Genomic DNA, 15,227 nt, shown 5'->3' on the forward strand with positions numbered 1-15,227 from the left:
TCTCGGTCCTTCTTTATAGATTCTAAGGTGTTATGTCTTGCTTAGGAGGGCTTTCTCCACCCCTGATATTATAAAAGTTTATCTTATATTTTCTTTTATAATTTTGTATTTTTATGTTTTTACTTTTAGCCAGTCTGTTTTTAGCCTTAGTCCATCTACGAAATAACTATCTTTAGTTTATATGTAGTTAATGAAATAAGGCTGTAATTTTATGTTTGTCAAGATAGATCTGCAGTTGTCTCAATTCCGCTCATTGAGCATCCCATCTTTTCCTCGTTGATGTGAAGCTCCAACTCAGCAAATGCACTGATTCCTCTGTACACACTGTACGCTCTCTCTGGACTCTGTTCTTTTGATCTACTTGCTGGTTCCTACACAAGGATCAGAGTTTTTTAGTCACTTTAACTGATATTATGTTTTGATAACTCCTTTTAGGGCAGGTCCTCTGCTATTTCTACTTTCAAATATTTCTTGGCCATTTTTTGTACATCTTTTCTTGGTTAAATTAAGATTTATGTTGATTTGCTTTCAAACTATATATTAAATTAGAGGAAATTAGCATTCCTTATGGAACATGACATGCTTCTACTTTTCTTCAAGTCTTCTTATGCGTCCTTCAGTAAGATTTTACACTTTTCTTTATAGATCTCACATATTTCTAACTAAGCTTATTCCTAGATATATCACAGTTTTATTGGTTTTATAAATGAGATCTTTCATACATTGAATTTTATTAATTATTTCTGATATAGAGGAAATCTCTTATCCTCTCACCTTATTGAGCTCTTTTATTAGATTTTCAGCTGGCCATCTTGGATTTGTCTAAATTACTTTCCTTTTCAACTTTTATACAACTTATTTACCATCTTACTGCATTGACCAGAACCTCCAAAACAATGTAGAATCGTAACATCCTTGATTTGCTCCTCACTCTACAGGAAATATTTCTAGTATTTCACCATTAAGTGTAATGTCTGTTCTTGGCTGCTTATTGATATCCTTTTTCAAGTTGAAGATGTAATTGTCTATATGTAGTTGACCAAGAATTTTTTTTTTCTAAAGATTAGCACCTGAGCTAACATCTGTTGCCAATCTTTTTCTTCTTCTTCTTCTTTCTCTCCCCAAAGCCCCCAGTACATAGTTGTGTATTCTAGTTGTAGGCCCTCTGGTTGTGCTATGTGGGACACCACCTCAGCATGGCTTGATGAGCGCTGCCATGTCCGTGCCTGGATCCAAACCAATGAAACCCTGGGCCACCACAACAGAGTGAGCACACTTAACCGTTCAGCCCCAGGGCTGGCCCCTGATCAAGAGTTTTTATCAGGAATGAATGTTGAATTTTATGAGATACTTTTGTTAGCATCTATCAAAGTAATCATAGAATTTTTTTCCTTTAATGAAGTGGATTTCATTAATAGATTTTCATTTATAAAACAATCTTTATGTTCCCAGAATAAATCCTACTTGATCATGACATATTATTATTGTTAAAATTATAATACACTGCTATACTAAATTTGCTGCACTAAATTATAATAAACTTCCATACTAAACTTGTTAAAATTTTATTTTTGCATCTATTTTCAGAAATGAGATTGGTTTGATGGCCTCAATTGTTGAGCTCTCATCTCATATTGGTGTCTGGATTATGTTACCCTAATAAAAATGAGCTGAAAAACTTTTCATCTTTTTTTTTAATCTCTACATATAAACATATAAAATTTATATTTAAGATTACAAATAAAACCAACTTTTACTCATTACTCAGCAGTGTTCTCTACTCTTCAACATTCTTGGATTTTTCCTTTTGCTGTAATAATTCCTTTTAAATCTTTCAGAAACAATTGTGGGTGGTAAAATTTCTCAGTATTTCCATGTCTGAACAAGGTTTATTTTGCCATCATTCTTGAATGCTAGTTGGGCTGGGTGTGCAAACTTTCAAATAACCTTTCTTTAAGTCTTTAGAGATATTGCTGCATTGTCTTATACCACGCAGTACTGAAGGGGAATTGTTGCATCTCAGTCTGTTTCTCATTTTTTGCAAGTCGTCTGTTTTATCTCTTTAAACTTTGGAGGTTCTTAGGCTCAGAGTTTTTTAATTTATTTCTTATTAAACCTCTCAACACTTAACTGACTCTTTGAATGTGAGGTCTACATTTTCTTCAATTCAGGGAATTTTTCTTCTATCACTTTTAAATTAATTTCTATTTTTCATCCTGTAGTAATAAGAAAGTATGGGAACCTGTAGATATCATCTTTCTGTTTCTTAAATTTTGTATTGTTTTCCACTCCTATACCTATTTATACACTAAATTATTTATAAGAACATTATTTATGGTCACTTTTAGACCTCTGACTGACCCTTCTGCAGCTTGCTCATAGGCAGCTTTAATGATCAGTGATCATGAACTATTTCCAGCTTTACCTGAAAAATCCCAATTAGAGAGACAAGTTTAATGGGGAAAGATCTACATCCAAACTAGAATTCTTTGCTCTTTTATGACTATCTGCCTCAGTTCACCCCAATATTAGTGCCATGGAGCAATGGAATTCAGGCATGATTTCAGATGATCTAGGGAAAGACATTTTTAAGAAAACAGTTCTGGGAAAACAGGCATACTCATGTTGATGAGAGCATCAACCAGTACAATTTCTCTGAAGGACAATTATGTAACTTCTATCAAAGTTTTAAATAAGTCCCAGCTGTCCTATTCCTGTGAATTTAATCTACACGTATCCCAGAATAGGGATTCAAAGATTTATGTGCAAAAATATTCATTTCAGCTTCATTTTAGAAAATAACTTGGAAAAAACCTATATTCCCATTAGTAGGAGACTAGATAAACATATTTAAAAGCAATTTAAAAGAACAAGATGGAAGCACATATATTAACATGGACAAATTTCTAAGATATCTTGTTGAGTGAAAAAAATCAATTTTTATCTTTTAAAAAGACAACATAATATCATCTGTGTTCTACAGATTCATTTACACATACGTAAAGGTATAGATAAAGTTCTAGAAGGATACGCACAAACTGTCATGTCTGGAGAATGCAGTAAGTATGGGATGATGGCCAAAGAGAAATGTAGACTTGCTAGTAATGTTACAGTGTTGTAGAAGGATAATATATATAAGTATAACTTGTGCCATTTGAAACTAATTTTAAAAGAAGAGTAAGATAGATCTACAGGTAATAATATGGAAAGTATCCTAAATAAATTGTCAAGCAAAAACACAATGCTTAGAATAGTGTGTAGAAGACTTTCATTTGTGAAGAGAAAAAAATAGGGAGTTCGATAGATATGCAAATATGCATAAAACATCCCTGGAAGGATGATACCCAAAACACTAGTAACCCCGACTGTCATGGAGGAGGAGATCTGAGTCACAGAGGGTCAAGATGGAGGAAGACTGACTTTTCGGTGTATTCTCTTGTGAACCTGTTTGAACTTTTTACCAAGTGTATGCACTTAAGTTTTTTCCTTTTGTTAAGGAAGCTATGATTCATATATATGAACATAAACTTTTAGAACATAGAGCTACAGATTTTTCATGCTCATGGCATTCTGAATTTAACTCAAAAATTAGGAACAAAATCAACCCATTATTTTTAAATACCCCAGGAGCCCGAGAACAAAGGTGATGATTCAAAGACGCGTATATGCACTTCTGTCTGCGAGAGTCAAGAGCATCAGGAGACCCTGAAACGACTATCTGAAGTCTGGCAAAAGGTCTCTGAACAGGATGATCTAATCCAGGAACTTCGAAATAAGCTAGCCTGTAGTAACGCTTTGGTAAGTGCTTTGTTCTAGAACATTCTTCTGAGAGACCAAAATAAAGCCATGAGGAAAGAAAGGAGGGAAAAAAGTCACCTAAAGTAATCTCTTTCACCAAGACTCCTCAAATGTCTTAAATATACTTGCCTCTGCCTTTTGTTCATATTCTCCATCGTATGCATCCGCCCAACCCACACTAAGTTCAAGGTTGTAAAGAGACTTAAAATCTCTCACACAACAACCTAAGTGCCTTTCAGTATGGAAATGGTTAAAGAGATTAAGAGAAATGGTTAAAGAGATATCCAAACTGTGGAATAAAAGGCAGCCAATAAAAAGGATTAAGCAGATCTGCAAGGACGGCATGGAAGGATGTTAGAGATATATCACTGAGAGTAAGTTGCAGAATCCTATGTATAGTTCAATTCCACTTTTGTTTTTTAAGTCTTTGATCATAATATAGAAGTGTAAACCAGAAATTGCCAGTGGTGCCCCTTCTCAGAGAGAGAAGAGACTAGATGGAGAGGAGATTTTCATTTCTTATTTTCAATGCTTGGGTTTTATTTGGATTATTTTCAAAACAAGCAAGAACAAAAACTTCATGTTTTTTATAATTTTCAACACACATTCTCCCACTCCATAAGAAACATCCTTCTTTGATTCTCGAACTTTGAATCCTGGCCTCTGATAGATTAGGTACAACTTTCCCTCACAGCCTCCAAAGAGCTTTCTTCTACCTCATAAACTGGACCACACAAAGAGGTTCAGAATGGAGTCCAAAATGTGGCCACTGACAAACTCAAGACAAATCCCTGTCTTTGCCTTAGTGAACCTTGACGTAAGATTGAGAACATAATCCCTACTCCCTACCAACCCCACAGGAAGTGCGTGATGAATTATACAACACTACAACAAACTTAGGCTGGAAAAAAGAACACCCTGCAAAAACAGTAATAGTAACAAGCACCTCGCATTGATCATTCAGCATAACTGACCTGTGCTCGTTTGCAGGTTCTGGAGCGTGAAGAGGCTTTGATAAAATTACAAGCAGACTTTGTTTCCTACACAGCCACCCACAGGCATCCTCCTAGCTCCTCAGAAGATTGTGAAGACATCAAAAAGGTGGGAGAGCTTTTTCTTATTTGTGCCTGGTGAGGTCAGGCCAAGTTGGCTCTGATTCTGGTTCTTCCTGCTTATTTTTTATTTTTATATTATATTTTAATTTATACTTATGTGATCTTGGTTGACCCTGCCACAAGAATACTGTAGATAATGTATGCCAGGCCCCAGTGAGTGTGTCTGGCAGCATTAGATTTTGAGACTGAATTTTGGAATTGCGTGCCTCTCTTGACCCACTTCTAACAGTACACCTCAACAAGACAAGAGACTCCTGTTGGCTCACTAGATTCGAAAAAACCATCCAGCTTTCTAGTTTCTGGCTGGAGTTGAAAAGTAGCAAATTTAGGGAAGATTATTAATTCAAATTTACTCCCTTTTTTGAAAACTCGATGTTTTCATATTCAAAGCCATCTCAAAAGTTGATTCTAGCAGTAAGCATTTAAACCATATAAATGAATAGCGAGATGTGACGAACCAGTAGTCAAAACAAGCTTAGGTGCCTTCCTAGGCGAGGTCTTATCTTAAGTCAGTCATGCCTGATCTTGAGCTACAAGGCAAAGCCAGGCGCATGAGGCCATGCTGTGGGCAGGTGATGGCAGGCCTGCTGAAGGGGAAATAGCAGCAAAGCGGGGTGGCCGAGAGACTAGACGACACAGATAAGCTCCCCAAGGGGTCCTCTAGTTGGGGAGTGGAGACTTTTCTCTTTCCAGGACTTTCTGATGCCAGAAAGTTTGAATGAATAAGGGATCAATACTGAACTTTGGAGTTCCTCCTTGGACATCTGTCAATGTTTCTTTTAAAGGTCAGTTCCGTGTTATTCACATTCTGACCTACAGCACTCTCTCATAACATTCTCTCTTTTTTTGGTCTAAAAAATGTCTCTATTTCTCCCGTACTCTTTTATTTTTTTATAGTGGTAAAAAACTCATAACGTTAAATTTACCATCTTAACCACAGCTCTGTTAAGTATCTCCACATTGCTATGCAACAGATCTCTAGAACTTTTTCATCTTGCAAAACTGAAACTTTATATCCACTAAACATTAATTCCTCTTTAACACTCCATTTTTTAAAATGATAGACTTCCCCCAAGAAACAGAATACACGTTTTCCTGCCGTTTTATATGTCCTATCCAAAGCCTTCATGTTACCTGGGTATTCTCTTAGGAATGGAAATATCCACGTCACAGTTAATGTCAGCAGGCCTCTGCCCACTCAGCTGGCCTGGCGTAGAGTGGGTCCTGGAAGCCCTGCAGTGCCCACCCCTGGGTCATAAGGTGATTGCCCTGTGTTTCTCCAACTGTCCCCTCCACCCCCTCCCCCGTCTTCATGCTGCAGTCCTTCCTCACTGTCAGCTCTGAAATCACGTAACTCTCTCTCCCCAGCAGCCCTTAATGCCCAGACAACTAATTGCTCCTCATCGGCCGCATGTTCCTGCCTTCTCTTAGTGACAGCCTGTTCCCCTTTCCTTTAGGGTAGAAGCCCAAGTTCCTGCCCAGAGACTGCAAGCCCCACGTGATGTGATCACCCACCAACCACCTCACCTCATCTCTTTCTGCTCTCTCCACCACTGGTTCCCTCTGACCACATAGCCTCCTCCGTGTTCTCTCCCCAGGGCCCTCTCACTGCCGAGTCCTGCTGTCTACAAAGCTCAGAACCCTACAACATGGCTCACTGCCTCACCTCCAGCAAGTCCCTGCTTGGAGGCCACCTTCTCAGTGAGGCCAATCCCTGCATCCTATTTAAAAATTGCCACCAGCCCCTGCCACCCCATACACCTCCATTCCCCTTTTGCTATTCTGTTTCTCCCATAGCACCCATCAACTTTAAAGGTTTTCCGTAAGTCACTCTTGCTGTGCTCTTTGTCTGTCTCACCTCACTAGAAGGTCAGCTTCAGGGGGGCCAGGATTTGTGTCTGTGTGGTTTGCTCCACCATAGCCAGCACTAGGACAGTGTCTGGCACACAGTAGGTGCTTCATAAATACCATCGATTGTTTCAGGGAGGAAGGAGTGGCTTCTGTTGTGCACATTCTATGTGAGCCTGAGAAGTCTGCCACACCCTGTTTTTAATTCTCTTAATTTTTTAAATTGAAATATAATAGACATACCATAAAATTCACCATTTAAAGTGTACAATTTAGTGGTTTTTAGGATATTCACAAACTTGAGCAAGCACCACCACTAATCTCAGAACATTTTCATCACTCGAAAAAGAAATCCTGTACCCGTGAGCAGGCAATCCCTCCCCTCCCTCCCCAGCCCCTGGCAACCACAACTCTACTTTCTCTCTCTGGGGCTTTGCCTCTTCTTGACATTCGGCATTTTAGAAAGCCTTCCTCCCCCATGTCCCCAGCCTGCCTTGCTCTTCTGTCTGCCCAGATCCTGAACCACCTGCAGGAGCAGAAAGACAGCCAGTGCCTGCACGTGGAGGAGTACCAGAACCTGCTGAAGGACTTGCGCATGGAGCTAGAAGCCGTGTCGGAACAGAAGAAACACATCTTGAAGGGTAAACCATGGGCTGGCGGGCTGTGGTGGGGGAGCCAGAAGGAAGCCAGGACCATCCTCTGAGCAAGAAGCACTCTGTCTCACCCTGCTGTAGACATGATGAAGCTGGAGCTGGACCTGCACGGGCTGCGGGAGGAGACATCTGCCCACATGGAGATGAAGGACAAGGAGGTCACCATCCTGCAAGGGCGGCTGCAGGAGCTACAGATACAGTTCACTGAGACCCAAAAGCTCAGTTTGCACAAAGACAAGGTAAGGCAAGGAGCTCTCTGGTTGGAGCTGCTGACAGGGCAGGTGTGAGGCCTGGGCTGGAGCAGGTTGTGCAGTTCCACACCCACTGTGATCACTCGGGAAACACCAACACCCACACCATGAGACTGCAGGCTCTTCAGACCCAGAGGGGATTCTGCGCACTTCTCTGATATTTCTTATAGCACGCAGTAAGTATATAAAATATCATTATCCAGGGACCGTAATAGAGATATCGGCCCTATAAGAAAGAGGTTCTTTCTCAACCCTTCAAGGACAAGAGTTTGGGACACACTTGTGTTGTTCCCTTATGCTTCTGTTTATGTTGGATTGTGGAAAGAAATGCCATAAAAGAATGTGTGGCCTTATTAAGAATTTCAAGTGAATTTCAGTTTTTAAAATTATGAATATCTTATGAATATGCAAGTCAGACAGTTTGAAAATATTAGTGGAGCTGTGCCCTAGAAGAACTGTAGTTGCCAACATAAAGCAAGCTCCCGGAAAAGCCAAATGGATCTAGGGACAGAAAACTTGTGAAACCAATGCAAACTTTTGTAGTTAGTGCTATTCCAACTCTAAGCTTTTATCTGAGCTAGTAGAAATAATCCAACTGATTGACTGGTTGATCATTTCAAGGTCCAGAGGTGATCCACCGGTCAAAATGGACATGTTTGGAGAGCTGATGACGAGAAGCAAGGAGTCTGGATAAACAGCTTTGAATCATTCATAGATTCATTCAACAAATATTTTTGATCTCCTATGATATGCCAAGCACTATTCTAGGCATTAAGAATATAATAAAACGTGTAACATCCCTACTCTCCTGGAGTTCACATTCTAGTGTAGAGAGACAATAAACAAATAACAGAACTAACATATAATATAATGTCAGGTAATGATAAATTCCTAGAACAGCTTAGTGGCTGTTTTACACAGGGAGGTCAGGAAGGTCTCTTTGATAAGGTGACATTTGGGCAGAGATTTGAACGAAGTGAGGGAGCCACCCAGGCAAAGGTCTTGAGGCAGAATATTCTAGGCAGAGGGACTAGCAAGTGCGAGAGCCCTTGGGTGGGAGTCTGCTCAAGTGTTCCAGAAGACCAGCTCAAGCAGGGAGGGGTGAGGGTGGCAAGATGTGAGGTCAGATCAGATCCTGAGCATCCTGGGAGGTCACTGTAAGGACTTTGGCCTTTTTCTAAGTGAGATGGAGCCAGTGGAGTGTTTTGAGCAGAGGCATAGCAAGATCTGACTTGCCTTTATAGAGGCCCCCCCCTGTGGCTACTGCATAGAGAATAGCCTAAGGAGAGGCAGGGAGCGCAGGTAGGAGGTCATTGCAATATCCAGACGGGAGAAGATGGTGACTGGACGAGGACTCAAGACGATCTCTAACTGACCTCACCACTGCCCAGGCCTTTATAAGCATTAACACTTTGCTCTCCCCCAGCTCCTCCAAGAGAAAGATGAAATGGTGCATGAGCTAGAGAAGGAACTGGCACAGGTTCAGAGCACCCTCATAAAAAAGGAGAAGGAGTTGGAGAAGCAGCAACGAATGACAACAGAACTCGAAATGGCCATCCAGGAGGCGAAGCAGAATAAGAGCAAAGTGGATTCTGGGGCCCTGCGAGCTGAGATCCAGAAGCTGAGGGATTGTCTCGAAGACGACAAACAGCAGCAGAAGCTGGCTGGTGAGGCCTCCCCCAGGCACCGTTCCCACCACATTTCCAACCCGTGGGGTAGAGCAGCTCCTCCTTTCTCTGAACGGCTCTCCTTCTCCACTGTCTTCCTCCAAACCCTCTTGTGATCTCATCTCAACTGCTGTCTTTCACAGCAGTGATGACAGCCCTTCTGAACTCCTTCACTCACACCCAACCTCACCTTCTTCCTGAAGCCTCCACCACGTAGCAGGTGCTCAGTGTGGGAGAGTGAACTGCGGACTCCCACGCCCACCGATTTCGCAGCAGCTCACATGGAAAGCCTTTCCTTTCCTCGCCACGGGGAGGACCAGGCTCTGTACTTGGCTTCCTGGCACCATGGTCCTCTCCATCTTCTCCAAGGCAGTCATCACACAATGCACCTCTTCCTTCCCTGCTTTTTAATGCTCTCTCTCCTTTTTGCCTCCAAACACATTCTCTTCTCAGAGATCACCAGTAACTTCTTGCCTTGGATATGGGGTTTCTTTTAGGGTGATGAAAATGTTCTGGAATTAGATGTTAATGTTGGTTGCACCTTGTGAGTATACCAAAAACCACTGAACTTTATACTTTAAAAGGGTAAATTTTGTTATGTGAATGATATATCAATTAGGAAAAAAAAAGTCCAAAGCATGGTTTCCTTCCTCACCCTGCTCTAACTCTGTCTGTCGATGCTGTTGGCCTTCACGCCTCAACCATTGTTTCTTAGCTTTGGAGACACAGCAGGTCCCTTGTTCTTCCATATATCTCACCACTGTTTCTTCTTTTCCCTCCTGCTCTGACATCAGTCATAACCTAAGACTCTGCTCGCCTCCCTTTCTCCTCTCCCTCTACACTCATTCTTTGGTGAGTGCCTCTCCTCCTGCATTTGTCTACATTTCTCTGCAGACAACTCCAGAACCTAGAGCCCCAGCCCTGACTTCACACCTGCAGTCAGTCTTGTCTTTAGGGACTCGCTCCACCTGGGCAACCAACTTCTCCTCCAACTCAACATTCCCAAAACTGAACCTATTCTCTTCCTTGCTTTAAAAGAAAAAAAAAAAAAAATCCTCCTCCTCTTTTCCAATGTGTGTAATTATTTCTCTAGTGACTCCATCTTTCTTCTAGTATCCCAGACTGAAAACATGGAGAGGAGAGTGATGTTTAAAGTAGAAACAATAGTAGAAACTATAGGATGTGGGAGCCTAGTTGGCCTAGAAAAACTCCAGCAAGCAACTTATTTGAGTGTTTTTCCCTTCATACCCAGTGGAGGCAAGGATGTGGGCTAAATGATATTGTAGGAAGTCTTTCTCCATTCTAATCCATTCCAATTTTCCTAAAGCACTCTTTACTTTATGTCAGTCCCTGCTCAAGAGCCCACCAAACCAAGTCTAAACATTTCTCTCAGGCTTTCGGCGTCCTCCAAAGCCCCCTCTAGTCCCTGCACTTACTCACCTCTGTCTCCCAGCACTCCTTCCCACTTTCCTTTCAATCAAACCAGTCTCTTCCCATGTGCCTTCCCCATCCCGTCACCAGGTGCTTATTCTAACCGTCCCTCACCTGCAACTCCTTTCCTCCCACTTCTTCTAAGGCCTAGCTCAACCTCTGTTCCTCTGTAAGTCCATCTCCACTGTTCTTACCCACGCTGATCTCGCTTCCTGAGTTCGCATCAGTGCGAGCTTTCTACTGTGTTCTCTACGTCAGGTGAGCCGGCTATGTCTCCCTCACTAGACGCTAAACTCCATGAGGGTCAGGATCTGTCCCTAATAACATGTTGAGTCACACAAGAGATACTGAGCAATTTCTACCAATTTGTTTAATTGTAGTCAACGAGGGGGCCACGACTGGGAGGTAGTCAAAGACAGATAATTTAACAGAGCTCCTTAGGAGTAAAAATGAAATGGAGAGAAATGAGGATAGATTGGAAATTGAAGTAGGTCCCAAAATGAAAGAACAGACTTTTTAACTGATTTTGTTTGAGAGTCTGTTCTTCACGCTTACTGCCTTCTCTCATGGACATGCCCCCTGCTTGTCTTCTGTCTTCTGCAGCTCAGCAAGCAGCTCAATACAAGGAAGAGGCCATTCTGGCAAAGGATAACCTGGAGGATGCCCAGAGGAAACTGGAGAGCTCCCTTTTGCTGGATAAACAGAAGTCAGAGACTATACAGGAGCTACAGAGAGAACTTCAGAAGCTGCAGAAAGATTCCTCGGTGGCTAAAGAGGAACTCAGGTGCAGCAGGTACCACAGGTTCACCTCCAGAAAGAGACTCTGTCTCTCGTGAGCCAGTCAGGACACTGTGGGCAGCTGTTCAAAAGTGCAATAGCAAGCCAGCTCACAGTCGGCCAATGCAGACTCTGAAGTCCATCCTCCCATTCTTGCCACTTTGCTTTAGGAAACGGATAGAGCAGCTGACATCAGAACTCTCAGAGGCCGTGAGGAATCTTGAAAATTCAGACAAGGAAAAGAGGCAGCTTCAGAAGACAGTGGCTGAGCAGGATACGAAACTGAATGACATGCTAGATCATATAAAAGTCCTTCAACACCAGGTATGAAGGGCAAGTAAGCAGCCAGCTCAAGCATTTACTCTGTTTAGGATTAAGTATATTGGTCTTTATTTGGGAAGATTCCACCACCAATTCTTTGCAGACTGATTTTCCAGAATTTGTGTTAGAATGCTAAGCCAGCCAGTCAGCTCCAGTTCCCACGACCAGTAATAAGCATTTTCAAGGGTTAAGCTTAAAAACAAAGGACAATGTTTTTTTCCCTCTAGGATTCAAAATCTATCCTTGTCAGTCAATTTAAAGTCTTTGATCTCTGAATTTTTCCTTTTGTGCTTTTCTAAGATTTTTTTTAAAACTTTATTCACAGAGATTTTTTTGTGGAAAGATTTGATGAGTAAGTAGAGAGAAGGTTGATGCGTGGGAAATTAATCTATAAATAAAATTAGTTGCTATATCTAATTGAACGAAGAAAAGATGTTGCTGAACATCAGGGAAAACTTTAGTATACATGCTAAATAACCAAGGTGTTGTCCTCATATTTATTTCAGCCATTCCCTGTGTACAGTTGTCTGGGGTGTTTTTTGGGTGTTTTTTCCCCCAAAAAAACTATACAGTCTAAGACTATCTTTCAGGCCAGTCTTTATTTTCTCAGCTCAGGGAGCAAACCTCTACCAAAGACAATCTAGAAGAGGAGCTTAAGGAGGTGAGAAAGTTACTGGAGGAGAAACGGGAGCAGTTGAAAAAGAGCAAAGAACAGGCGAAGCAGCTGGAGGAAGAGTTTGAGGCATTCCGACAGGAAGCAAAAAGGACAGAAAAGATGGTGAGAAGGAAAATCTGGGAAGAGTCCAGATCATGAATCCAGGGCTGGACATGAACCCAGCCAGGCCTGGCAGGTTACAGAGGCCGTGGGTGCTCAGACTTCAGGAGAGAAGGGAGGGAAGAGGAGAACAGCAAGTGGGGAGGAATTCTGTATTCCACAGGGCACGGGATGGAGCTGTGGTGAGGGAAGGAAGAGTGGGCTTTTGTAGAAGTTTGAAGTAACGCCTCTTTTCTGGGCTTTATTCGTTAATGGGGGAGCAGTCAAAGGAGAAAATGAGGAATTTGGAGGAGGACAATGAGAATCTCAAGGCACAGTTAATGCAGTGTTCTACCCAACTGGATTCCTGTCTCAGCAAATACAACACCTCCCAGCAAGTCATCCAAGAGCTGAATAATGAGGTGAGTAGACAGAAACCCCAAAGGGGTGAGAAACTTGAACCATGTGATGAGCTGAAATCAGTACCTAGCTCTTCTCCAGAACAGAAATGCTACTAACTGCCTGGCCCATGCGCATCCTGTGGAGCCTGCAGCTCCACCTCCCTCCTTGAAGTGGAGTAACCCTTCTGCGCCCAGGTGCTCAACCAAAGAGACGTTTCTTCCATGTGTGGAAGGTCTTACTAATATCGGGTGGAGCTCCCAAACTATCAAGTCATCCAATGCTGTATTTTAGACCAGAGCTGAGTGAATCCATTGTTTGGGGCAATTTGCTAGGGAAGACTTCCAAAAATAGTCCCAAAGTACAAAAAAGGGATGCAAGAGGAGACGATTATTTTTCATTGCACAAATAAAGATGGCAGAAAGGAATAAATGGCATCTAATATATGCAAGGCACTATGTTTGAAATCAGTCATCATCTATTGACTGTCTACTTAAATCCATTGTGTGCCGTCCATCTGCTTTACTCCCAACAAGACATACATTACTATGATCCTCCGGTTATGGAGGAAAGAAAGGCTGAGGCTCAAAGTGACTACACAGTAAGTGATGGGATGGAACAGTGTTTGAACCTGGATCATCTGGCTCTAACACCTAATCTCTTTCCCCTTCATCATGAATGGTGATGTTTTCCCCAACTGAATACATTCCATCTTTCTGGGCAAGAAACAAATACAGCATCCTGATAGGTGCATTGATAGGTGGTCTCTTGGTTTACAAATAAGAGACCAAGCAGCTCTGATTCCTTCATAATATAAAAAAATTAGTCTTAAAATACTATGACTATTTTAAGCTTAAGAACAGCACTGCCCAATGGAACTTTCTGCAATGATGGAAAAGTTCTGTATTAGAGCTGTCTAATACTATATCCACTAGCCACATGTGGCTATTGAGTGCTTGGAATATGGCTTAATATGACTATGGAACTGAATTTTTAATTTTAATATTAATTAATTTTGGTTTTATTTAAATGTAAATAAGCTTATGTGGCTAGTATCTACCACATTAGACAGCACAGACACTGATGTTTCTGGAGTTTTGTCCTCCAGAGATATAAATCTCTCCTTTGGTGTGATCCAGACTTGAGGTCTTAGTCACTCAGACTCCCCAGGAACCTCTCTGAATATAAGGGATACGACCTAAATATTTAATATGAGCCTATTTTCATGTTTGTCACAAGAAAGATAGCCATGTAAATGTGAAAGTAAAAGCACTAATTTCAAAATTCTTTCGGTGGAAATCAGGGAGCATAGAGTTTTATGTGTGTGTAAGCATGTTCAACTTTTTTAAAGCATACCCCAAGTGTGGTAGACTTATTGAATCAATCAAAACAGCTATTAGAAAGATGTTTAGTTTTGCATTCTAAAATTCATTTCCCATCAATATTCTCTATCTCAGTTTTAAAATTTTCCATCTGAAGTCATAGCAATATAGCGTGGGATCCTTTCCATCTCTTTGATTCTAGGACATTTTTCTACTGTATTTTATAATTAATTACTGTTAATAATGAGAAAGCTAATTTAGCTTTATATATTTATTCTGTATTTGGACATCTTATTTAACTCACTTATAAGCAGTAATAATTTTTCAGTTGCTTCTCATGGATTTTCTAGGCAGATAGTTACATCATTTGCAAGCAACAACAATTTTCTAAACCTTTGCAACATTTATTCCTATTTCATTTGTCTTGCCTTATTGCATTGGACAGTACCTACAGTATGGTGTTCAACAGTAGCATCCTTTTCTTGCTTTTAATGTGAATGGAATCCATCTCTTTCAGTATGATGTTCCCTGTAATGTGGTGGATAAAATTAATTAATTGATCCTAATTTTGGCCCACCCTTACACTCCTAGTATGAGTCCTGACTGTGTGTCATGTATTATTCTTTTGATACAACATTTGGAATGTTCTAAGAAGTGAAATAAGGCCAGTCTGACTGGAGTGTAGTAATCAAAGAGGATATTGGTATAGGATGAGAGTAGAAAGATAGGTAGGGGCAGACATTGTGGTGTCTGTTAAGAAATTTGAGATTTTATTCTAAGAGCAATGCAAAGACATTGATGAGATTTCTTCAAAAGTGCAGGGGAGGTGATTTGATCTGATTTAAGCTTTCAAAATATAGCTCTGACTAATGTGTGGAAATGGATTTTGGA

At 41.1% G+C, this 15,227-nt stretch overlaps 1 protein-coding gene across 1 annotated transcript in view; it reads left to right on the forward strand.

The window, feature by feature from the left end:
• The window catches only part of PMFBP1 (polyamine modulated factor 1 binding protein 1), a 46,017-nt gene that overhangs the window by 20,463 nt on the left and 10,327 nt on the right, over nucleotides 1-15,227 (forward strand). The window contains exons 5-13 of the mRNA XM_046682047.1: nucleotides 3,628-3,798; nucleotides 4,789-4,899; nucleotides 7,276-7,402; nucleotides 7,496-7,653; nucleotides 9,092-9,332; nucleotides 11,367-11,556; nucleotides 11,711-11,864; nucleotides 12,472-12,639; nucleotides 12,900-13,037. Coding sequence (XP_046538003.1) covers nucleotides 3,628-3,798; nucleotides 4,789-4,899; nucleotides 7,276-7,402; nucleotides 7,496-7,653; nucleotides 9,092-9,332; nucleotides 11,367-11,556; nucleotides 11,711-11,864; nucleotides 12,472-12,639; nucleotides 12,900-13,037 — 1,458 coding nt within the window. The remainder of the gene's footprint in view (nucleotides 1-3,627; nucleotides 3,799-4,788; nucleotides 4,900-7,275; nucleotides 7,403-7,495; nucleotides 7,654-9,091; nucleotides 9,333-11,366; nucleotides 11,557-11,710; nucleotides 11,865-12,471; nucleotides 12,640-12,899; nucleotides 13,038-15,227) is intronic.

The sequence above is a fragment of the Equus quagga genome, chromosome 13 (genome assembly GCF_021613505.1).
Source record: "Equus quagga isolate Etosha38 chromosome 13, UCLA_HA_Equagga_1.0, whole genome shotgun sequence".
Taxonomy (NCBI): Eukaryota; Metazoa; Chordata; class Mammalia; order Perissodactyla; family Equidae; genus Equus; species Equus quagga.